Raw genomic sequence first — 26,126 nt, 5'->3', positions numbered from 1 at the left:
GGGTTGAGATAAAGACAGTTTAACAGGTAAAGCAAAAGCCACGCATGCAAGCAAAGCAAAGCAAGGAATTCATTCGCTACTTCCTATTGGCAGGCAGGTGTTCAGCCATCTCCAGGAAAGCAGGGCTCCATCACGTGTAACAGTTACTTGGGAAGACAAACGCCATAACTCCGAATGTCCCCCGCTTCCTTCTTCTTCCCCCAGCTTTATATGCTGAGCATGATGTCCTATGGTGTGGGATGTCCCTTTGGTCAGTTGGGGTCAGCTGTCCCAGCCGTGTCCCCTCCCAACTTCTTGTGCACCCCCAGCCTGCTCGCTGGAGGGGTGGTGTGAGAAGCAGGAAAGGCCTTGACTCTGTGTAAGCACTGCTCAGCAGTAACTAAAACATCCCTGTGTTATCAACACTGTTTTCAGCACAAATCCAAAACTTAGCCCCACACTAGCTACTATGAAGAAAATTAACTCTACCCCAGTCAAAACCACCACAGCTTTAAAGATTCCCTAAAAGCTAAAATAGGCTATTAAGCAAGGATCTAGTTGAAATACGGGTGGCTTGGTGAGGCTGAATGGAAGACCGAGCATGAAGAATGTGCTGATCTGCCCAAGATGTGTCGATTGTTTGTTGACTTTCAGTGTGTCATTTCACTAAGATAAACTGTTACTTGCGAGCAGATACACGTTTTCATGATGTGCATGCTGTCAAATACATTCTTCCTGGTCAGAGATTTTTTTTTTATAGCATGCTAAGAATTTTTCCTCTTGTCCTCCATCTGTTTCCTTATCTTTCTTTTTAGTATTTGATGTTTCCTTCCCAGCTTAGCAGCTTCCCTGTTGCTATTTTCTTTTTGCTATTTTGCTAAGTTTGTGTGCAATGACATATATATAAGCCTTCTTGTACAGAGATGTGTTCATTGGTATGTATCTATGGCTATATTATTTATATATATATTATTATATATACATAATACTGTATGCTTTTTTTAATAGAGTAAATGTGATCTGTGCAGTGACTTGGCAGAAATGCCTAACCCTGTAAAGCAACATTCGTCAGTAGTTGCTGTTGGAAGCCTGTTTCGGGAAACGGCAGACATCCTGGTTTTTGTCTTAAACTTCTGTCTTTCCAGTATTTCGAGATTTTTCTTCCATTCCTGCTGGGGATTATATTAATGCACCATTGTATATACAACAATTATATATTATCATTATTAAAGGGAAAATTAATAGTGGCTTTGAAATGATAGTAGATAGTAATTTTAGAGTTCAAGGTTTCAGCTGAAAACCTCCCAAGAAAAATAATCGTCACAGTGACAGTTTGCTATTGTATGGTGTGTATTGTCCATTAGAAGAGCACGTATGGCATTAAGTATCCTAATAGCTTTGTTTCAGAACATAAGCTTGTGTGAACAGGAGGAAATAACCTGCCTTGCCTTTTCACACCTGATTAGTTTCTGCAAACAAATCTTGCATGTTGAAGGAGAAGATGATGAATTGACGCTAACAGCAGCCCTAGAACATCAGATAAATAGCGGCAATCTTCTGGATAGCTTGTTCTGTAGGTACAGAATTTGTTTTCTAAAATAGTCATCTCCTTTCCCTTTAAAAAGCACTTGTGTAAGATTCACATCTTGAAAATTAACAGTGAAAAGTATTTTTCTGCGTGAACTGTTAAAAACCTGATAATGCTACTCAGGCTCTGAACACCTCAAGAACAGGGGAAAAAGATGTCTTTGTTTAAGTGCAGTTCCTCATTTTACTAAACCCAACCTCAAGGGCATTATAAACCAAATTAGTTTTGCATAACTTGAATAAGGCTTTTCCATAACTGGAAGGGCTGAAAAGATGACAACTGCGAAAGAGCTCAAAGTACAAGTACATTTTCTGTAAGTACATCACTGAGATTTCGAGGTGAGGGCATATCAGTTTCCCATGGTTCTGCCTCTTGCTTTCTTGGCTTCCCCTCTGCCGAGGAGTGTCTGAGCGCTGGGTGGCAGCTCTCCCAGGACACCGCCAAACGGTTGCCAGCACTTCCCCGGGCTGTGACACCCCACCAGGGATGTATGCTGGAAACGGTGTCCATCTGCATTGATTTCTTGTCAGAGACGAGACATAAAAGCTGGCAGCAACCACAGCTTTTGGGTGGCCTTTGGCACTTCCAGGTGTGCACAGGAAGATGTCTCCGTAGTCTTCAGCTCCTCGGTTTTATCCAGGCGCAGCTGCACTGTTGGTGTCTGAGCACTCCTGGGGGGGCCTGACAACACCCTAATTTTTTCTGGAGGGATCAGAAGAGCACTTGCTTGGTATCTTCTTTGCCAGGTCATCTCCAGCTAAGCTAAGAGAGGTTGATTTTTGGATCCTTATCACCCAAGTAGAATCTGGGGTGCAGAATCTGTAAAAGAAGGAGAGAGTAGTGATTTCCACAGACCAACTGTATAATGGTCTAAGAAAAAATGTCCTATTTCCACATGTTCTATGGCAGCTTTTCAGTTTCTCAGGGCAAGATTTTCCTGAAGATGGAAAAATTAATATACCAGATGTAGGAAAAGTGTCAGCTGAAGACCACTTTGAATAAAAACCTTTTTCAGCATTCCCAAACAATTGTGGTTGTATGTTAACATTTCTTTAAGGATATAATGGGATATTAATAAGTGCTTGATGATTCAGAAAATGATTGGACTATCACATACTTAAGTTTAACTGTAAATGAGAATTGCTTGACAAAATGTTTAGTCATCATTAATGATATGTCATAAATCTCAAAAGTAATAGATAAATGCAATGTAATTATAAATCAATAAACATATAGGTAGCTCTGTACACAAACAAACAAAAAAACCTCCTTCCACAACTGCTGCGTACCCACCATGTGTTAAAAATAATTATTAGAAATAAATATTAGAAATATTAGGAAAACATAGAAATATTTTAAAATGTAGAGATACTAGAAAAACAATAAGAATCAGACAATTCTGACATTATCTTATGCTTTCACTATATACTAATATGTCATCAGCAACCCCTCAACACCAAAAATTCCAAAACATTGTCTTAGAAGTCTTGTATAATTGCAGTTATTGGACAGCAGAGACTGATCTTTTCCTCCCCAAAAGGTTTCCTGATATTTTTTTGTAACAATTTTTGGCTATTCTCACTTATTTGCAGGAAGGGGAAAGAAAGATGTTAAAATGGCGACAGTGATGGTCCCCGCCCCCAGCAGCGTGGCTGTTGGCTATCAGTTAGTCAATGAGTAGCATTCTCTTTCAGGGAGAAACTATGTGTTTGATGGAACATGGGTGACCATAACCTTGCTAAGGGTGTGCACGGTCATGGGCTCAGCTCTGATTTCGGTAACAGCGGTGTACTCAAGGAAAGTAGTTGAGCCCTCTGTTGTTTTCATCACAGTAAAAAGTGAAATGGTGAGCACTGCGCTTGCTAGTTTAAAAACCTTCCAGAATGTCAATCGAAAATGCACATTTCCAGGTGGGATTAAGTAGGCTAAAGTCAAGCTTTCTGTGTAAAGGTGTTTTCTTACAAAAATATTCCTTTGTATTTTTTTTTACCCTCTGTAGTTAACCTGCATTATTTAAGGATAACCTAGCCAGAAACTATGTTAAAGGGTCAAAAGGTTTCTGTTACAATTTGCTTAACCTTTTGCTGTAGACTTCTTCTGTCAGGCTGTTGTCTTTCTGTTAGCCCCATAAAATGGTTTCCAGAGACAAGGGAAGTTCACATTACGTTTTTCATCAGAGTGCTACCAACTCAGCAGACAGTAACTATTTCTGCTGGGGCTCTAGCCATGCCCTTTGGTTTAGTAATTTCTGGCATATTTGACAAATTAAATTTCTGATCTATTTGACAGTGTTGCAAAGCCATCCTTGTGGGAGGCCAGCGCAGCTCTTCCTTTTCCAGTGACATGCTTCTCGGTAGGGGAGCAACTAATGAACGTTGTGCTGTTCTACGACCTTTACTTTTTACTATCTTTTTCATGTTTCTGCTCTGAGTACTTTTGCTCTTGGGTAAAAGGGAGTTTTCTCAACTCCTGCCCCTCTTTTGCGCCACCCCACTCACCTATGCCTCTCTCTGGCACCTCCCTTCTCTATCAGCTGTTTAACATCCCTTTGGTTTCCATGTTGCTTCTCCTGTTCCTACATCTATGCTCCATTCAGTCCGTCCTCTTCAACAGTGATCTCCCTCCCTCATACACACAAGCTGAAGCAAATGAAGAACATTTGCTGCTCAGCATCGTGATGGGAGTTAATAAGCTGGGCTGTCATACGATTCATCTTCTCTATCTTGATACATTTTGGATGCCGGGCAAGTTTTATTAGATATTTGTGTGATGCCTAGCATTGTGACACCTGCTTTCTGATTAGAAGTCCCAAAGTACTACCAGAATATAAATAGGTTATTAATGTTGCTCTTATTTTGTATCATAGGGAAACCTCTCCTTAAAAGTATAAAAAAGATTAAAGATTTCCAGAGTAAACCATCCAGATTTATGCAGGGATATTATAGATAAAAAAAACTGGAAAAAGTTATTGCAATCTGTCTTAATATGTTTCTTGTGTTAGTGCTGTGACAGCAATTAAAAGTCAGGTTGGTTTTTGTTTGTATTTAATTTTTTTTCTTTACTTTGGTTCTAGTACAATTCCCTGAATGAACTTTCAGGTGAGTGGTTCTTGTTGTTAACCATTCGTAACAGTGCTGGAGAGGTACTGAATTTATGGAGATCTGAGAAGCTGAATGTGTGTCCTGCTTATATAGATACACATAATCCTCAGGCTTACTGGCTTGCACAAGGAAAATTTCAGTGGACCAACCTGCCAGTCTTCTCAGAAAAGCACATACTTTAGTTTTATCTAGAGGCTGGACAGAGACATCTTTAAGCAGAAAAGGAAGCTGAGGATATAGAGTAGCAGCCTTAAGATGCTCAGCGGAGTTAGTTTTATTTAGGACTATAGGGTTGGAAAGGACCTCTTGGGTTGTTTTTAAACAAGTCAAAGTCATAATCATACACCTCTTGATAAATAGCCTCTGCTGAAATCAACACAAGCTGTACTTTTCCAGTTAAATAGCTGACCCAGGGTGCAGGATGGGACAGCTCTTTATTGAAGAAAATAGATTAGAAATAGCCTTTGAATCCCAAGAGTGGTACAGAATTAGAAGAGTCTTTACTTCCCATGTATTTAAGAACAACTTGGAATTTAGCTGCCTGTCAGACTGCTGACTGTAGTGCCTACCATGGTATGCAATTGCAGGGGGCTGGGAGCAAAAGGAGACTGAAAAAGTGCCATTTCTTGACAATCCAGTTGACAGAAGCTTCTGCAGCTGTCGGCATCTTCTGTGCTCATATCAAATACTGCATCCCACTTACATGTGCTCTGCTGTATTTGATGGGATGTAGGAAATGAGTTAAGTGGCTAGCAAGCCTCTGGGGAGGACACTGGTCAGTGGGGAAGGGAGATCCCTGACACCGTGGAATTAGAGAGACCTGTGACAAGAAGGTAATACGGCTATTAATTGGTAATCAGTATTCTGCTAGTTTTCTGTTTTCCCTTTAACCTGCTACTTGGTTTAAGCTCATTTCTCTCCTGCATATTGTTACAGATAAGGTCATCCCTGATCCTTCAAGACCTAAAAAATTAACTCTTTCAAAACACGTTAAATATTTAATCTTATACATTTCTTATGATCCACTGTCACATAGCACATACAATGTTTCTCTTTGTTATCTAACATTTTTCTCTCTCTCTCCCCTTCTTCTATCCTTTGCTACTCATTCTGTGCCCTTTTTATTCTTTTTTATTCATAGTTTTTTTCTTCTGTTTTTTTCTTTTTTTTATTAAAGATGCAGCAGTCAGAGAAAAGGGAACAGAAAGCAAGAGTATTAAAGCAAGAGGTTAACATGAATGAATGTAGCAAATGACTACAAATTATTAATGTTTGGTATAATCTTAAGGTCAAGAAAAGTAAGAAAGATAGTAGAACTGTCCTTGAGCTACATGATAGGGTAAATATAGGAAAATATTAAGACTGCCCTAGAGCTAGGTGCATAGGGTGGTAAATGTGGTAAATATATGCAATTCCATTACCTTTCAATCTAAGCAGTAATGAATTTTCTCCAGCTACGCTTACGCTGCTTTATACTTGTTCTTCATAAACTTAATCTGCACGAATGTTCTCAAAGTGACTTTGAAAGCTGTGTACATTGTTGTTCACAAGAAAAATAGGGTTTAAATTCATTGGTGCAAATGAACCTGTTCTGGGAGTGTGTCCTGGCGTTCTGGACACAGGGACTGTCACAAGTTTCTCAGGCCTTGCCCAACCCATCATCGCTGTGAAGGTAGCAAATGGCATGTACAGTTTATGTGTATGTACATATCTTACACTGATCCAGAAAGAAAATTCTAGATAAGTCTCCTTCTCATTCTTCTCTTATGGATCTCTGTATTGTCAAACAGTTAAAAGTAAGTGTTGGATTCTGCACTTATTTATGCTCTATACATATTTGGGCCAGCTCCTTTGGGATAAACTGCACAAAATCCTTCCATACAGTTCTGAAAGAAATTGCAAAGCCATCTTAATGCACAGCCATTTTAATTTTGTGTAGCCAGAATAGTGTGAAGAAGCAGAAAGTAGCAGGGTGAGACCCCCAGTATGGTCCGGGGGCTGTGTGCTCCCACCGTGGGACAGCTGTGATACAAACCTGACCTTGTGCCTGTTGCTCTGGCTGAAGCCATATCCTTTCTACAAATGGAGCTTTTTCAAAAAGCATCCAAACTCTTTGGCAGGTGAGGTAGCATTTCTTGAGATGATGGAGCTGCCCAGGTACATCAACGCTGTAAATGGAGCAGCTGAACAAGGTAGGAAAAAAGCAACCCCCCGGGCCCCAGACAGGCTGGTATTACTGTACCTGCTATTCCTCTGTCCTTCATCACAAAAATGGTTTGCATCTTCACTTCACGCTGTTGCGATATCATTATTGAATTAATTTGTTTAAAGAAGAAAATCTTACAGTGGAAGGAGGGGCAGACGGAAGGGGCAGCGAGTGCTTTGCTGGCTGCATGCCGTGTTTTAAAAGGTCAGTTGCTGTGCCGGCCAGTTGCTAGGCTGCCGTGGATTTCTGTGCTCCTTTCTCCAGCAAAAGGGATCTCGTGATGAGGTGCAAGGTTATAGTACTGCCTTTTTATTAACCTCACCCACTCCTTTCTGCTGGCTGAGCAGACCGAGTAAGGGAGATGCTCTCAGGAGCTATTATTTCCTTTCCAGAGTTTTCAAAAACAGCTGTTGAAATAACTGATAGGTTATTTATCCTGCCAAATTAAACCTAATGTATTAACTTGGGGAACAGAGTTACTGTTTAGTGAACTGTCAGGGCATGCTGGGTAACTGAGGCTTTCTTAGGGATCAGCAGAATTTGTTGCTACCTTCACCCAACTTACATCATCTTTGAACTCACGGCAAAGCACATTTACTTAATGCTTGACTGAAAATTATCTAGCAAATGTTACAAAGTGCAGAGCTCTTTCATGAGCTTTTCTTTTAACCTTGCTTTCCTTTAGCCATCTCAAGTAGCAGGAACTTTTATGCACGTCTGAGATATGTTATGATAGCAACCAGCACTGCCAGTGGGCATCAGGCCTCACAGTGCTAAAGGTGGAGCAGATATGCAATAAGAGTCTTATCCTGCACCAGAAAGGTTAAGAAAAAGATGCAACATGAGAGCAAACCAAGGTAGGGCTGAGAAGCGGAGGATGTGATTGCTCAGACAAAGTACGTGCTTTCTGCCTGTTGGACTTCATTTGCAGAGTCCACATCCATGATATGGATAATTAAAAAACAGCACCAGGGTGTAAGCAAATGAAGTTTTCTAACCTCAGAATAAAATTGCCAGGATGCCATAATAAGTGTTTATTAGACATGTGCAGCAACAAGAAAGGTAATTATTTAATTTACTATTAGTTCAGTGGCTATGACAGGTATAGTACTCCCTGAAGTGAGCGTGAAGTCAAAGAGATGAGGTTTGTACTGATCCTACTATGGGGACGTTGGGTGGCCTATTTCTATGTTGGCCAGGCATTTCTCTTAATATGGCTGTTTTCGGTTGCTGGTAATCTCATTAAATGTTTGCCGTTCATGTGTACATTGGCAGGCAAGGTTCTGTGAAAATAACAGCAAGTGATCACGTAATCAAATCTATGTTTGCTTAGCCTAATATGTCATCAAATTCTTCCCAAGTACATTAATGTACAGCTAAAATGCTAACTAGGGTCTCAGACCCTATCTGAAGCTTGCCTGGGAAGTTGGGCTAGAGACCTAGGCTGAGGTCCTGAAACCCGGCTATTGCTGTACACGCATTAAAATCAGTTAGGGCTCTGTATGTGGAGATTGTTAACTCCTCTGAAAGATTTTTGTGTGTATTTCTGCTTATTCAAGGGTTACTGTTATCCCTTCTGGCATTCCTGGAAATTTCTCCTCCACCCTTAGTAACCTGAACTTGAAATGAAATCTTCATTCTTCCAGAAGGGACAGTGAAAGATACTGCTCAGATCCAAAATAAGAAGACCTGCCTTGCCAAGACTCTGAAAAAGTGCTGCAGAGGTATGTCTGAATTGCTCAGGATCTCTCTGTGATGTATTATGTGCTTATACAAACTCCACCAAACAGCATTACTTGTGATTGCCAGGAAACCCTTGAGCAAAATAATTTGAACTTTATCAGCACCCTGTTAATTCAGGTGGTTGTCATGGATTCTTATGGGCTATTCAATCATCCAGGCAGTTGAACATAACATATTAAATTTGCAATAATACAATAAATCCACCTTTGAGGCCCTTAGCGTTAGATGCAAAGTGTGGTGGCCGCATGGCTTAAAGCACTGGTACTTGCTCTGCTTGTTCACGTGAATTTGGCAGGATAATGTAATGGGAGACTTTATTGCCAAATAGGGGTATAATCTCTCTGTGCCACTCTGGCTTCATGCCAGATTGGATATCAACATTTTTTGTGGCTAGGTTAGACACAGACACCCACAAAAGTGTTGAATTTTGTTTTCCATCTAAGTAGACACGGATGTGGTGGTGGTGGTTTCATAGAATCATAGAACGGTTTGGGTTGGTAGGGACCTTAAAGATCATCTAATTCCAACCCCTCCTGCCATGGGCAGAGATACCTTTCACTAGACCAGGTTGCTCAAAGGCCCATCCAGTCTGGCCTTGAACACTTCCAGGGATGGGACATCCATGCCTTCTCTGGGCAACCTGTTCCAGTGCCTCACCACCCTCACAGTTAAGAATTTCTTCCTTATATCTAATCTAAATCTACCCTCTTTCAGCTTAGTGCCATTACCCCTTGTCCTGTCACTACACTCCCTGATAAAGAGTCCCTCTGCATCTTTCCTCTAGGCCCTCTTTAAGTACTGGAAGGCTGCTATAAGGTCTCCATGGGGCCTTCTCTTCTCCAGGATGAACAACCCCAACTCTCAGCGTGTCTTCATAGGAGAGGTGCTTCAGCCCTCTGATCATCTTTGTGGCCTTCCTCTGGACTCACTCCAACAGGTCCATGTCCTTCTTATATCAGGGACCCCAGAGCTGAATGCAGTACTGCAGATGGGGTCTCACTATAGTGGAGTAGAGGGTGAGAACCACCTCCCTTGACCTGCTGGTCACGCTTCTTTTGATGCAGCCCAGGATACGGTTGGCTTTCTGGGCTGCAAGCACACATTGCTGGGTCATGTTGAGCTTCTTAGCAACCAATACCTCCCTCAGGGCTGCTCTCAATCCATTCTCTGCCCAGCCTGTATTTGTGCTTGGAATTGCCCTGACCCATGTGCAGGACCTTGCATTTGGCCATGTTGAACTTCACGAGGTTCACACAGGCCCACCTGTCCAGCCTGTTAAGGTTCCTCTGGATGGCATTCCTACTTTCCAGTGTGTTGACCACACCACACAGCTTGGTGTCATCGGCAAACTTGCTGAGGGTGCACTCAATCCCACTATTCATGTCACCGACAAAGATGTTAAACAGTGCCGGTCCCAATACCGACCCCTGTGGAATACTGCTCGTCACTCTGCTTGGACATCAAGCCATTGACTGCAACTCTTTGAGTGCAACCATCCAGTCAATTCCTTATCCACCAAGTGGTCCATCCATCAAATCCACGTCTCTCCAATTTAGAGACAAGGATGTCATGCAGGACAGTGTCAAATGCTTTGCACAAGTCCAGGTAGATGATGTTAGTTGCTCTTCTCTTCTCCACTAATGCTGTTATCCCATCGTAGAAGGCCACCAAATTTGTCAAGCACAGTTTACCTTTAGTGAAGCCATGTTGGCTGTCACCAGTCACCTCCTTATTTTCCACATGCCTTAGCATAGTTTCCAGGAGGATCTGCTCCGTGATCTTGCTGAGCACAGAGGTGAGGCTGACTGGCCTGTAGTTCCCCGCGTCTTCCTTTTTTCCCTTTTTAAAAATGGGCATTACGTTTCCCCTTTTCCAGTCAGTGGGAACTTCACCAAACTGCCACAACTTCTCAAATATGATGGATAGTGGCTTAGTAACTTTATCCACCAGTGCCCTCAGGACCCACAGATGCATCTCATCAGGTACCACGGACTTGTGCACCTTCACATTCCTTAGATGGTCTCGAACCTGATCTTCTCCTACAGTGAGCAGTTCTTCATTCTCCCAGTCCCTGTCTTTGCCTTCTAAGACTTGGACAGTGTGGCTTGAGCACTTGCCAGTGAAGACTGAGGCAAAAAAGTTGTTGAGTACCTCAGCCTTCTCCATATCCCAGGTAACCAGGTCTCCCATTTCCTTCCAGAGAGGGCCTGCATTTTCCCTAGCCTTGCTTTTATCAATGACATACCTATAGAAGCTTTTCTTGTTGCCCTTGACATCACTGACCAGATTTAATTCTATCAGAGCTTTAGCTTTCCTAAGCTGATCCCTGGCTGCTTAGACAATTTCTCTGTATGCCTCCCAGGCTACCTGTCCTTGCTTCCACCCTCTGTAGGCTTCCTTTCTGAATGTGAGTTTGTCCAGGAGCTCCTTGTTCATCCATGCAGGCCTCCTGGTGTTTTTGCCTGACTTCCTCTTTGTTGGGATACATCACTCCTGAGCTTGGAGGAGGCGCTCCTTGAATATTAACCAGCTTTCTTGGGCCTCTCTTCCCTCCAGGGCTTTATTCCATGGTACTCTACCAAGCAGATCCCTGAAGAGGCCAAAGTCTGCTCTCCTGAAGTCCAGGGTAGTGAGCTTGCTGTGCACCCTCGGTGCTCTAAGGATCTCGAACTCCACCATTTCATGGTCACTGCAATCAGATGTGCTCTGATTTTGCAGCAAATATTCCCTTTTCATACAAAGGTGAAAACTGTATTCCCGCAAACGAAAATTTTGCACTAAATTGTGTACAAGGAAGAATAGCTACTTTGAGTGGAGACTGCAATTGAAAATACAATTCAGGCCCGGGACTGGTGTGAGAGGGGAGAGCCCACTGAAGGTAAATGGCCTGCAGTGACTGGCATCAGTAAAGTGTGTGACTTACATGTATGTGCTGTGACATTTGTGGGGGAAAAGGGTATCGTGCTAGGATGTAACTGCTAGGCAAATTACCCTGAAATAAATGATACCAGACACGGGGACAAACTCTGATGGCATTCTTGCTTCCAACAAATTTTCATAAACTGCATTTGAAAGAAAACCCTCGCTTTTATGCAGTAAAGCCAAAGCAGTATGTCCTAGCCCAGCTGTTCAGGTTACAGTGCGTATGATATACCCTGATTCCCTCTCTGCTTGTTTTTTCTCTCTCTCTCCCTTCAGATGGCCAGTAACCCATGTGCCAGGCAGCCCCAGCTGGCACTCGCCGAGCCAGCCGGAGTTGGCCCCTGCCACTGAGGTGGGAAGGAGGGAGGAATCGCCCCAGCCTGCGCCATGGCCTCGGCCCGGCACGCCGGCCCTCCCGACGGAGGCTGGGGGTGGATGATCGTTGCTGGCTGCTTCCTTGTCACTATCTGTACCAGGGCCGTGACGAGGTAAAGGGGCTGCTTCTTGTCTTTCTGACCTGGTTGCAGCATTACCCCCTTTTTTTTTCCCCCCTTAGGAAGAGGATTTGGGATCTCCCCTGATGTCCCACAGCTGCAGTGGTTATTCTGGCTAGCTACAAACCTCTCTCTTGCTACAGTTTTAAAGGCTTCCGGAAATCCCTAAGGCTGTGGGGATGGCTGAGGGATTATGATCTGTCTGGTTTTAGTCTCGCCTCTTCTGACAGCTGCTCTATCTCTCAACACCCTCTCTTTGATTTTTTTTCAGAATCAAAGCCTCGGGCAGGCAGCATTATTTCAGGCTGTGTGGTTTGGTCGGGGAGGGAGGAATCATGTAGGGTCTCTTCGGGTGTGTTGTGTCCCTCTGACCCCACAGCCATGCTCATTTTTGCTAGTCCCAGTGGATTTGCTTGGCTCCTGTGTCTATCTGAGAAACCTGTAAATACCCGCTTCTCCTGCTTCAAGCATTTCGGGTGCTATCCAGCCTGAGAAGGTCCGTGCCCTAGAGAGGAGGCCCCTCTCTATACCCTTCTGGTATCCAAAATATGCAGAACATATTTTCTCAAAAATAGAAAGAACAGGAATAGACTGCTGCCTTGCATAAACATAATGTATACATCTGGGGTGAGATGGCTTCCACAGCTGCTGTTGGGTGACTTTGATGTCAGCTGGAGACAGAGGAGCCTGGTGTGTGTGTGAACATGGACATTTAAGCTATATTAAGCAGAGAGATGGGCACACTAGTAAGTGAGGAATACTGAGACAGTGTCTTGTTGGACAGTCAGTATAATGTAAATACAGTGTTTCCTACCTAAATTTTACATTTCCTTTAAAATAAAGCTGCTAGGTTTAGGGATCTAAAGTCTAGGTTCTTGGTGTCAACAGCATAAAAGGGGCATGGAAATGTTGACACAGTGTTAGTTTATGTATGCAAATGTACCAATTCCGCAATAACAGTAGAGATTTCCTAGTGGATTTAATTCCTTTTTCACGTGTGAAATGCGTAACATCCAAGAAATCATCCAATGGCTGGCATACATCTGGAGTACATACAAGAATGAAGTATGTGCAAGAAAAAAGCTGAAGAAAGTGGTTGTTTGTTGATTTGCAGGAGGAAAAAAAAGAGAGGGGGGAAAAGGGACCTCTTGCTGATCCACAAACCAGAATGAAACTATGCAGCTTTTTAATTCCCCTGCAGAGAGAGGTAGAACAGTAACACTTGTTAACCAGAGCAAAGTAGCCTCTCCTAGAAGCATTTTAATAAACTGTTGGAAGGTCCATGGGCTCCTGCTGTGTTTTGGTTCTCTGTTCATGAGTTGTTTTTTCACTTGCTTTGCACTTGTGCATCCATGAACACATAGCTATAGGTGGTGGTGGCTCTATAGGTACTACGCTGGCCCTGCCCTGCCAGTTTGTGCAGATGTGAATGCCACCATTAGCAAGCAACCAGGTCAGTGAAGAACTGAGGAGCTGGGGCTTTGCATACCAGGGAAGCAACATGAGGATGTGGGCTATAAATTGCCGGTGATAATTACAACATCAATTTCATTTCAGTTAAAAATAATACGAGTTATAAAAATCTATCAGCCGATACCACAGTGAGAAACGTGGTATTATAATGTTCATAATCTCTCTGGAGTAATTATCTGGCTGAATTAAGTTCTACATCAGCCGAATTGTCTAAATCCACTGTTGGGATAATAGTTGGACACCAGTTTGTGATTCAGTTGTTGCCAGTGCAAAGCAACTATTCTCCTCTGGTTGAATCACCCTAGCCTAGGTTCCTTACACAGAGTACTGTTGGAATTATTCAACTTGCACACATCATTTCATGTCTTGTCCCTCATTAAGATAGCCCTTCATTTCCAAAATCCCTTAGAAACTGTTTAAAAATTTCTCCATTTCGTTGGGATTTAGGCAAACCACAGATTTGATTTTCCTGGGAGCTGGAGAGGACCTTCAAGTAGGTACTCTTTACACCTAAAGAGCAAGACCAGTGTTTTCTGTGACGGAAATATCCCACGTTCAACAGATTGGTGTTCATGTTTTCTTTCCTAGGTGCATCTCCATTTTTTTTGTGGAGTTCCAGGCATACTTTGGGCAGGATTATGCCAGAACGGCTTGGATCCACTCCATTGTTGACTGCGCTACAATGCTCTGTGGTGTGTATTACCCTTTTAAGACTAATGTGGCTGCTTTTTCTTCAGCTTCATCTGGTTTTAGCATGTTCACAAGTTGGTGGAGTAAGCTGGGAAAGATAGATACTGTGGGCTCTCTGGGGTATGGTATATCCAAGCTGCTTCCTGCAGCATAGTTGTGCAGGAAGGGAGTGTCTTCATACTACAGAAAAGAAGCAGAACTTTGTTTTGTCAAATAAGCTAAGTTTTCAGAAACGTACTTTTATCTAGGTCTAGTGGGACAAGTTGTGTTTGAGAGCTACTAACTGAGCACTTTTTTCTTTTGCGTTTTGATTGGAATCATATTTGAGACTTAGCACAAGATGTACATCTTACCTTCAGATCAAGTCACAGTCATCCTCCTTTTAGCAAACTTGTATGTTTACAAATAGTCTTTTCCCTTAAAAGAAAATTCAGTGTTACTAAAAATGACATGCACCAATGCAGCAGTTGTACCAAATTTCTCATGGGTTTACTTTAAAACCGTACAGCTAGGTGAAAATCCATGTCCTAATCCTGTGGAAAAGGGTTAATCCATGAGAATTGCTATGAAGCCACAGGGACACAGCTGGAATGAGACATAAGAACTCTCTGTGTCAGCCAGGTTATACCTTGGGGAAAAAAAGAGAAATAAGGATAACATTGCCCTGGCATTGCAGGTAGTGGCGAGGAAGAGGGCTGGTGATGATGCCCCATGGTAGAGGGAGGGTGATCTGGGAGCCATCAATGTTGGAAAAGTGCAGGAGAGGGGTAGCAGCCCTGGAGATGTGCCAAAAGATGTAAGACCTCTCCTGTTTGGAGAGCTCATAAGGCCAGGGAGGAGCGAGGAAGGACGCCTGAAGTTACTGAGGGTTGAAGTGCAAATTCCAGGTGGAGGAAGGCCTCAGTGTTGTAAGTGTGGAGTAATGAACAGTGTGGGCTGTCGCTGTTGCTTCTCTTGACCCCAAAAACTGCAGAGTAGCAGTGTCTCATAATGACTTTGCTCTACTAAAATGGCTGCTGAGAAAGCTACTGTAAATTTCAGTTTTATCCTGACTTTCAGGAAAATGATTTTTAGAAGTATTTTGGTGCTCACACCATTGTGATGGAGGAGATGCTGGAAGACCACTCTGTGTAGCTGTGATCACCATTTTCTCCTGCTTGCCTACTGCTTCCTTTCCTTGATGACTGTTGCAACAAACTGTGTGTGAGGACCTGCCATTAACTACCAGATTTATTTGTTTCTTTGAAGCCCCACTTGGGAGTTTAATCAGTAATCATGTATCCTGCCAAGTTGGTATCATGCTAGGAGGCCTGCTTGCATCTACTGGACTAATTTTGGGTTCGTTTGCCACCAGCCTGGAACATCTCTACATATCATTAGGAGTCCTTACAGGTAGGAGACATTCAGCTCCTTTGCTCCTGCCAGGAAAACAACACAGGAATGTTAAAAATGATGGTCCTTCCTTTCAAGAGGAGTGATCTCTTCTCCATGTTGTATTGCCACCGCACTGGTCAATAGAGATCCTCAGACCTGTTCCCTTCATTGTAAAAGAGAGGCTTTGGCTGGCCCTGTGAGGGCTTCAGCACTCAGTGAGTCTCATACAGCCCAGATGCAGCACACTGCAAAAGCAACCCTTTAACTTCTGTTAGAGAGAGGACTATGGATAAAGTTCTGAAATTATGGGAGGCGAGGAAGGACTCCTGTTGCAGGTGATACCCAAAATGTTTCCTTTTTTGCCTGTGATTTGGGAGGAGTTTGTTACGGTAGGACTTCTAGACTGCCCCAAAATATTTGCATATTAAAAAAAAAAGTTTAAATAAAAACAAAAGAGTAAGTGGGCAGAGGACCACTGGGTGAACACCTGGAACCTCACCTGTGCACCTTATTTTTCTGCATTCCATTCCATTTGAAAAGCAAACAAATTGCTGGTTGGTAGTGTTGCTGTAGCAGCTCCTCCATTTGCGTTCAGGTACAGTGATAACAAATATCTTTGCTCTGTCCTATCTCCCTATGTTTGCTGTGCACAGAGGAACTTGAGATGTGCCCATGGTCACACTGACATTCCTTCCTCATTAATACTGACCTGGTAGCCACGGTGATATAAGCCCTTGTACTTGGTTCCCTGCTGTTTAGTAACAAGTTGGTGGAATTACTGCAGTTCACATGCTGCCAACAGCTTATTTGTTTAAAAAAAAAAATAAAATCCTTATTGTAGTGCATGCCACTCCTGTATTACAATGTTAATCTTTGACAAATGTGTTCATAACAAATAAAAAGGCTCCTTGTAACTCGAGGGACTGTGCCATGCTAATGCCACTGAGGCTTCCTTAGCAGCGTGAATACTGAGGTGGAAAAGCAGTTGCACTTTGTACATGGAGTTGTAAAGAGCCAATTCTACAAGCAGTGAGCCTTCTAGTCTGTGGGGACTGATTAATGGAGAGGTGAACTGTTGGTAAAGGCTAGAGGTGGTGCCCCAACCCAGAGAAGGAGGTGGGAGCATAACTGGTGAAGGTCTACAGCCATAAAAGCTGCAGGACTTGAAACTGTGAGGAGTGAAGCAGAGGTGAGATGGGGGAGTGGCAATAAGTAGCAGAGTTTCTTCTAAGAGGTATGAAAATGTTTTCAGCCCCAAACTTTGCATTTCCACTTTTCACAGGACATTTATTGGCTTTTTTTGGGACCTATTTCCCCCTGCCAACTCACTAAAAAATAAATGGTGTGTATGCCAAATAGAGTATGATTTTCACAGCTCTCGAGTGATGATGTGTAGCTCAGGGCTGCTCCTGCAGCTCTGCTGCCCACACAGGTCCAACCGCAGCTCTCTGCCCTGCTCCTCCCCTCGCCTCCTGAGGGGTGCCAGAGCGGGCACCTGCCACCCAGAGTCCCTCTAATCCTCTTATCCCATCCTGGCAGACTTAGTGCCCGCCTGGGACAGTGTAGCCTTTGAGGAGGACACAGCAAGCTGTTTTCGGCGCCGGGTGATTGTCTCCTCTATTGGCAAGTTCTGCCAAAGGCAGTGGGGACCATTTTACCCTCAATGTAGCACATGCTCCAAAAACCTAGTCAGGAACTCATTTCTGCAGCTGATTCAGAACTATGTTTTAGTGTTAGGGCAAGCATTTGATGATTAAAATCTGTTCTCTGGTTCTGCAGCAGAGACCACAATCTTTTTCCCGGTCCAAGAGATGGATCTTATTTGTTTACTAAATTGGACATGGCTTTGTTTTCTGAGGCTTTTCCCCCTCTTTACTTGTAGGCAGGGATTTAATGGTCAGGACTCCAACCAGCTGCTGTGTGGAGTTTATTTAGCTGACAAAAAAGGTTTATTGTAGAATATTAGTAGCAGAGACAGACTCTGTACCGTGTTTCAGAGACCTGAAAATTAACGTTCAGGGTTGCAACAGACTGAAACACAAAATGGTGCCTCATCAGGACAGTGTGCCCAGTGCCAGCATCTGCACAGACCCTGGGGCAAGACCTCATCCTGCATCCAGGAGAAGCTGACACACTATTTCTCTGACGTTTATTGATCGTCCTTGTTCTTGTTAAGTGAACCCCATCGCTTCTTTCTGAGCCTTGTTATCATGGATTAATGATGATCTGTTAGGTTTGTCAAGTCAGTGACCCTGACAGTGGAAGAAAGCAGTCATCCTGGTTTCTCTTCACACTGTGACTGAGCTGTGTGATACAGAATCAAAAAAATTCCTATTCATTTGTGCTAATGAAAGTAGGTTATGTGGTTTAATTTAATGTATTCCATATGTCATGCTCAGTATTAAGCCATCTGCACTGTGCTTTCTCTTCTAGGACTTGGGTTTGCACTCTGTTATTCTCCAGCCATCGCAATGGTGGGCAAATATTTCAACAAAAAGAAAGCGCTGGCATATGGAATAGCCATGTCGGGAAGTGGAATCGGTACCTTCATCCTGGCCCCCGTGGTCCAGCTCTTAATCGAGCAGTTTTCCTGGCGTGGAGCTTTACTCATCCTGGGAGGTTTTGTTTTAAACCTCTGTGTCTGTGGTGCCTTGATGCGGCCTATTGCTCTTAAAGAGGACCGTAAAACTGCTCCTGAGTTTCTTGAACAGGATTATGTCCCCGAAGCACAGAAACGAGACTTAAAGCGAATGTCCATCTGTTCACCTTTAATCAAAGCATGGTCTCATGAATGTTTATGCTACTGTTCATGGAAGGAATATGACTTTTTACTGATGCCAGACTTCATGGTGCTGGCAGTGTCGGTTTTATTTATGGCATATGGCTGTAGCCCTCTTTTTGTCTACCTAGTGCCTTATGCTTTGAGCGTTGGAGTGACTCATCACCAGGCTGCCTTCCTCATGTCCATACTTGGTGTCATAGACATCATTGGTAATATCACCTTTGGATGGCTAACAGACAGAAGGTAATAGCTTACAGCTAAGCAAGTGTAAGCGTTAGCTGGTGAGAGGCTGGATGCAAGTGAGGTATAATACATATAAAATTTAACATTATGGGCTTTTTCTGTAGGAAGTGTAACTTTAAAAAAAAAAATCACAGTCTAACCTTCAGAAATGCTTACTATTTAATGTTTTTGTCTCTTCTGAGTTTGTTCAATTCTGCTGATTTAATTTCTTTTTTTTTCCCTGAAGAAATGATGTGTTTCTGCAAAGCTCTTGCATTTGGCAGTGGAAATGTAACCCCCTGCCTGAAGTATGTTGAGTGTGATCCTCTGTACCTATTTCCTAGAGGATCTCACTCTACTTCCTCTGCTTTCCATCTCTTTTGTGCTGCTGGGGAGGCACAGAATTCATGGAAAAGGGTCAAGGGTCTGGCCTAACACTGTCAGGCATATACTCAGAAGAAATGACCTAAAATTGTTACGCATTTTTCAGTATATGAGAGCTCACCATGCTTTGCTAATTCAGCTCACTCCAAACATCTGTGTGCAGCATCTGTAACATCAGGAGAGACTGGCTAAATTAAGAAGGATTTTGATTCTAAAGGACACATTCCTTGTGCATATTCAATTTGTGGGAAAAATCAATCATTGGTTTTGTGGGGCAGGGAGAAAGGGAATTGCCATCTCACTTAGCTCACACAAACTCCAGTGTTTAAGGGCTGATGTGAAGAATGACAGCTAAGAGAGCTATACTGTAATATTTTTTGCATAATACTGGGAGCACCTTGCTGAGCTGGGATGTAAAGCCTGATGGAATACTGCTTTGAACATTGAAACTTCAGAGGGCTGCAAAATCCTGGCAGCAGAGTGGCTCCCCTCACTAGGGGCAGCCCGAAGAACACGGCAGGCAGCATGGGCTGCTGCTTACCAGATGTTTCTGCAGCTGTCAGTGGGCAGCTTTCCCTACCTGGGCTCATCAGTGTTGAGCTTTTCATCTTGAAGACTGTGTAAGAAAATGGACGTAAATTTGAGCTATATAAAAGAGAGAGAGAGAGAGAGACTGAAGTGCTGAGTGCCAGGTCATACAAACTGAGATGCTGTGTCCAGTGATAATCTTTTTCTGTTTTGAAATTTGCAGGTGTCTGAAGAAGCATCGTCACTTTTGCTACCTCTTTGCTGTGGGAATGGATGGCCTCTGTTGTCTTTTCCTGCCAGTTCTCCAAAACTTCCCCTTGCTCGTGCCTTTCTCGTTTACCTTTGGCTACTTCGATGGAGCCTATGTAACACTGATCCCTGTCGTGACGGCAGATGTAGTGGGAACTTCTTCCTTATCAGCAGCACTGGGTGTCGTGTGTTTTCTGCATGCCATACCATATCTAGTGAGCCCACCTGTTGCAGGTCAGTTCACAAATTACTTTCCTATAATCTTATCACTACTTCAGATTTACCTATCAGTGTGATGTGGAAGGAGAGCAAATGCACACTGCATGTGGAGGTAGTCCCTGGGCAGGGAAATAACATACCTAGACCTTCAGAAGACTCTAGATCCCACTTAAGCCCTGTCTTGATGGGATGATTTCTACATACAGAGTGACTTGAAATTTAAAAAAGAAAACAGTATGGAACAGGGCTTCTAAGAGCTGTTACATCACTGCTTCATGTAGTTCAGAAATTGTGTAAGTAGAAGGAACGAAAGATTTCAGTGTGAAATTACATTATTTTGAAAATGTAATATAAAGAGAGTTTCATTCCAAGGATTTTTTTTGTGTGTGAAGGACTTGATCTTTTCATCTCCAGACTGCCTGGAACAGGTGGGTGAGACAGCTGTTACTACTGTTTGGTCACAGGCTCATCACTGTAATATCGAACCATCATTTTCCCCATTGGTTCCATCACAGTGAAGTAAGGATGAGAGCTGTACTCCTATTATTCTTTAGAAAGAACTTTGAATATTGTGGAAGGACAGAGATCTTTTTTCAAACAGCCATGTATATATGTCTTGCATATTTTGTCTGCTGTTCACATCAATTCCCAATTAACCTCTGCTTCTGCAGCTTTTAATTTAATTTTCCATAGCAAAAAAATATGGCAAAATGGAATTAAGTGATGAGCCTAGGGCATAGCTCACTAGATGTTTCTGTATGAGGATCTCATGCACACAATATTTAATCCCAGGGCTCTCTAAGCATGTCTAAATGACTATAATGACTGCCAGTTAAATCGATGCAATTGAAAGATGTTTATTTAATATTGTGGTGACGACTGCTGTGCCTTTTCTCATGGGTTTGACCTCTAAACAAAAGCCCATAAAAATCTTATCTGTCTGCTGAGGACAAATCCCTCTCTGCCCCAGGAGGTAAAAGTATAGTGATGGTGATGTAAACCCATACCGTTTGATTGTATTTGTATCTGATAACTCCAGAAGTTTATAAAACTCCTGTTGATGACAGGACTTGTAAATGATGAGAATTTTGGTGGGCGTTTAAAAACCCATGACTTGTTTTCCTACAGGTTGGCTTGTGGACACAACTGGCAGCTATACCGCATCATTCCTCCTGTGTGGATTTTCTATGATATTTAGTTCAACGTTATTGTGCTTTGCAAGACTAGCAAAGAAAATCAAAAGAACACATTTGCAGTCACTCACCAATGATACTGGCACCAAACAGCACATCTGGACAAACGGAGCAATAGCTTATTCTGTCACAGCAGAATTAGACCAAAAGGATGCTGAATTTTTGGCTGTGGATACAAACAGCTACAGCAACAGATGACAAGCACCGTCAGGATTCAGCACTGCACAGCCGTGACTGAGATGGAGGTAGCTCCGTAGTGTTATGCTGTTGAAGATATTACTCCTGTGAAAAAAGGCATCGCTCAATTAGATTTTTCTGTTGTGTTTTAGTTGGCTAAAAATCTACATACAGCAACAGTAATACCAAGTTAATGTAGTAACAGAAGAAAGCTAGACTGAAAATAGAGTTTGTAGATACCAATGTTCACAGATTTATTTGAAATGCAATATGTTGACTCCACAGGTAATCTCAAAAATAATAATTGGCTATAATCAAAAGAAAACTATAAAGTAATCAGTCACCAAAACTTAACAATAAAGTTTAAATTATTTCAAAAACAGTGTTAATGAAATAAGCTTTTTGGTGGTCTGGTCTATTATGTTTCAATGGACTAATTGCACGCACCACCAAAACACCTCCACAATTATCAGTCTGCATTAAACTCTTTCCAAATAGCTGTTTCAAATGCCAAAGCCCTTTTTTTTTTTTTTTTTTTTTTTTTTTTTAGAAAATCTGGCAGGAAACTGTGACTTATGCTGAAAGTATCACTGGAGCAGCTTTAATTTTTACAGTGTGCCTGAATTTTGTACATAAGTTGCAATTTAATTTCAAATATGTTTTTAGGCTTGCTTTCCCAAGCCCCCTACAGCAAGATTTTGAGGTGGTTGCTGCTTTTTTTTCTGGATATTTTAAAGCTTGACTTTCTAAACATTGACATTCCAGGTATGATCCTCCAGCTGATCCTTGTCTGGGAGGGTGGAAGAGGTACTGTGGTTCCTCTGCTGTCTGAAAAGGAGTAAATTTGTGCCAGGGGACTAGGCATGCTGATAGACAAACCTGCTTTAGCTGCATTAGTTGGAAGAAGCCCAAAGGCAGCCCGGGAGATTAGAGGAGAGGCTCGTGTTTTTCCAAATACAGAGCCTCTTCCTCCTGTAAAATTAGCAGCTGTTGAAAAAAATTTAGAGTCTGTGCAAGCAGATGACTGAGAAACTGCCCATTCCACAGGCTATTAGTAAAGAGGATGTTGGCTGACAAAGTTGTTTCTGTGTATCGCAGTGGCAAGTTTGTCTCTTCTTGGACCTAGGGGCTGTATCTTCAGATGGTGCAAATTACTCATCTGTCCCAACTGAAGAGCTGATCAGGTCACTTGTCCTGGATGGCCAGAACACAACAGCTGCCATTTGCTGATGGTTTCCTGCTACTTACGTGAGGAATATACTACAGCTGGCTGCTTCATGGCAGCTATAGACTCAATGTAGCTCATGGGGTAAATTACTGATGTGATGATTTAATAAATAATGGGATGTTTCTGCATTTCCAGAGTGAAACTGTTGTCAGCAATGGAGGAACTTCACACTCTGCAATGCAAATCACTTCTGTGTTTTGGTGCTGTAGAAAGCTGCATTCTGTTCATTAGCAAATTGATCAGAGTCCAAATAATTTTTCTTAATACTGAACTAGTAGTTTTGTTAATCATCTGCAGCGTATTCAATGGTTGCTCATGGTGACCTATTCCAGTCTGTGCCTCAGAAGGGAAAGCAAAATAGGATGATGTTCACAAATTTGATTTAGATCAAGAGTACATTCATAGTGGTATCATGTATTTTTTTATATGTATGAATAGTATGTGTATCAAGTAGTTCTATTGTTCATGCATATTTCAAATATATTAAAATTGTTTGACTTTAGTTGTCTGTGCTCAAACAAAGCATTTCTTGCTGCCTTGCTTCAGAAGTGTGGTCAGAGCCAGTAGCATGACTTACATGATCAGAGCACAGACTAAGAGATGGGAGTGCAAAAATTGCTTAGAACTAATGACATAACCTTTTTTCAGCTCTGCATGGCCCTAATTTTGATTTTAACATACATTCATAAAAAAAGACAAAAATTATCCATGAGTATTTCTTAATGAGTTAGGAAAAATATGCACCTTTGGGAGGAAAAAAAAGGTGGCTTTATTTATTAGTAGCAATAAAGATATTGTTTTAGATCTTAATGCAAAAGTTTATATCAAAAAGTAGGAAATATGTGGTCTACAAAGAACATAAGCTATTTCAACAAGTTATAATTTACCACTGTTATTTACTTTACAAAAATTTAATTACTTTTTTTACCACATCATGACATGTCAGCAGTTGCTCATACCAGAACTGCATCTTATAAAAGTCTGTTGGAATAATACTATATGCGTTTTATCCTAGTAAATGATACTGTGTAATACATTATTAGCATATTTTGATTTTTTTTTTAATTTCAAGATATTTTTTCATAGGCTTTTTCTTGTTTTCATAGGCAGTATTTCTTGTTTTAAATATCTAATTCAGCAGAAAACATTCAACTGGTTTTATACACGGACCTTTTGTAGAAAATTATGGAATTATTTCAGGATTTTCTAACACTGTTTCTGCTCTGAATTAAGCCAATGGACAAAAGCTTATATACCAGAATGATGCTCTCTGTGCATAAAACACACTGTGAAATATCAGCCCTGTTGTGAATCTCCCCAGCTCAGAAACAGAAGGGAGGAAGCATAACAAGAAATGACCTGCGAGTGGAAGAAACGGGAATGCAATCCAGGTTTGCAAAGCCTCATGCCAGGCTTCCACCCCATGATCCACACAACCCAAACTGAACAGCTCGTCTTCATCCTGCCATGTGAAACGTTTCAGGTGGCGCATTACTGAAGTCTCTGGATTATACCATTTTTAAAAAATGGTTTATTGTATCTGCAATGTTTTTTTCAGAGATTATAATATTCAGGCTGTTCTCCACAGAGGATATTTCCTGGCATGGCACGGTGCAGCAGTAGGCAGAGATACCTGGGCTGGCTGTGAACAATTTCCCAGGCTAACACTGCATGTTCCCACCAGCCCTGTTGAGCACTGATGGATACGAGCTTGAACGGAGCACTGCACCCCTGAGCCTGTCTGGCTTCCCGGGACAGCGTGGTCTGACTTGGCTGGGGTAACACCTGTCCGAGACAGAAACAGGCAGATCCTACCTCAGATGAATCCTGCCTGGAATAATACTCTATTGCGTGCAGTGAACGGGAATTCAGTTTAAGTGAAACTGCTTACAGCGGCTGAAGTTATCCCATCTGTTTCCATTCCATAAGGTTTGAAATGGGGAAATCATTTGAAATTGCTTATGCTCCAGTAATAATTTTTATCAGATCAGCTTTAGAACATTTAATAAATTGTACCTTGAAAAATTGTGTGAAAACAGCATTACAAAAGTCAAGTACCTTCTATTGAAAAATAATCCCGTTTTCAGAAAAAAAGAGAAAACTTGGAGCCTGAAACATTTCTGCCAGCTTGGATGATAATTTATCTCCTGAAAAACAAAGGTTGTCTGTGCTACTATATGGTGAATATATTTTATATTGCCACAACAATTCCTTGTTTGCTGTCTAAAGTGTAACAAATTTATGTGAGAAGGAAGAGCTTGTTTAAGTTAAGCTGTAACAGTACTTCATGGTCAGCATAATGAAGTCCTTAGTCGGGATCACCTCAATAAATCATACCTTCTTCTAAGTGACTATTCTGGTGTGTTCCAGTAGTTTTCTATATAATTTATAAGGTGCTTTTGATTCATAAATGAACACTTCCTGAAGGGTTATCTTCACTCCTTTTTTTCCCCCTGCACCACTAGTGTAGGCTCCAGTGATGTATTCATACTTGGGTGTGAACTGAGAGGTGTTCAGCTTCTGTGTGGTTCTGATTTTGCCCATTGGACTTGGACACTGCAAAATGTGTGTTTTGTCCACTTCCCCAAGCTCAAGCTCAGCCTCTTCCCTGTGTTGCCACGCCAGGCAATGCAGCAGCACCACCCTGTGGGAAATAACATTTCTCCTCATTTACAAGACACAAGGCAAAAGCTAGAAGGCAGTGTTTGCACAGAGCATCCCCGGGTAGTACTGCAGCCCAGAGCAATCCTCCAGAGCCCGAAGAAGGTAAGGCACAATAAATAGATTTCTTGCATCACTACGCCTCACAGTCAATTTCTTCACTGTGGAGAAGGTTGAGCCGCTCTGACTCTTGATAAAAATTCAGGCTCACATTTTTCTCAAAATACTTTATTGCTTCTCCTTATTTCCGCAAGGTTCATCTTCCAGGAGAGAGGCAGGAGAGGCCCTGGTGGCAGGGTGTGGAGGGGAGCATGAATGTGCCAGCACGGCTTTGGGAACCTGCACCACCTCTTCCTCCAATTCTTCCCTGCTGCCCTCCATGCCTTCAGGAGGGTTTGGATGGCAACGATGCTACCGTTAGAAGCCTCAAGATGGAGAAAGGCAGTGAGGTCGCCTAATATACCCTTTTGCCCACAACACCATAGGTAGTCACCAGTTCCTGACTTCAACCCTGCTGTTGCTCTTACCAGCTTTCAGGAGTGGTGTGTCAGTCCTGCTCCCAGTCCTTCCTGTTCTTCTCCCTCCCTGCTCTTGCCCTAGGTAAAAGACCTTTGTAAAAGAGAAGCTGTCAGGCGGCTGGAAAAAAAGGATGGATTTTGCCCCAGCCCTTTCTTAGGAAGAAGGTGTGGTTGTATTTCGTACACTGTTAAGCTCCTGATTACTTTTGCTTGTATTATGAAAGATTCTTTGAGGGAGAGCTGAGAAGGAAGAGGTTTCTTGATGTTTTGTGATCTGCCATCATATTTTACACTCCTTCAGGCCTGTCATCCTGTCTGTACATGGGACTGCTGTTGTGGGGGCAGGAATGTTCCAGGATGGCTGGAAACAAAAGTGCACATCCTTCCTGATGGGC

General features: G+C 42.4%; 1 protein-coding gene across 1 annotated transcript in view; it reads left to right on the top strand.

Moving 5' to 3' along the window:
• Positions 1–24,903, top strand: part of SLC16A12 (solute carrier family 16 member 12) — a 47,408-nt gene extending 22,505 nt beyond the window's left edge. The window contains exons 8-16 of the mRNA XM_009465560.2: positions 8,434–8,598; positions 11,174–11,495; positions 11,816–12,027; positions 14,095–14,198; positions 15,445–15,588; positions 18,004–18,595; positions 19,710–19,969; positions 21,083–21,392; positions 21,991–24,903. Of these exons, the coding sequence (XP_009463835.2) occupies positions 11,927–12,027; positions 14,095–14,198; positions 15,445–15,588; positions 18,004–18,595; positions 19,710–19,969; positions 21,083–21,345 (1,464 nt within the window). The 5' untranslated portion in view covers positions 8,434–8,598; positions 11,174–11,495; positions 11,816–11,926 and the 3' untranslated portion in view covers positions 21,346–21,392; positions 21,991–24,903. The remainder of the gene's footprint in view (positions 1–8,433; positions 8,599–11,173; positions 11,496–11,815; positions 12,028–14,094; positions 14,199–15,444; positions 15,589–18,003; positions 18,596–19,709; positions 19,970–21,082; positions 21,393–21,990) is intronic.
• Positions 24,904–26,126: the final 1,223 nt, after the last annotated feature.

This window comes from Nipponia nippon, unplaced genomic scaffold (assembly GCF_047370975.1).
Source record: "Nipponia nippon isolate SJK-2023a ecotype South Korea unplaced genomic scaffold, ASM4737097v1 scaffold_3, whole genome shotgun sequence".
Classification (NCBI taxonomy): domain Eukaryota; kingdom Metazoa; phylum Chordata; class Aves; order Pelecaniformes; family Threskiornithidae; genus Nipponia; species Nipponia nippon.
The sequence above is the reverse complement of the archived record's forward strand: the minus strand, read 5'-3'. Positions and strand labels throughout refer to the sequence as shown.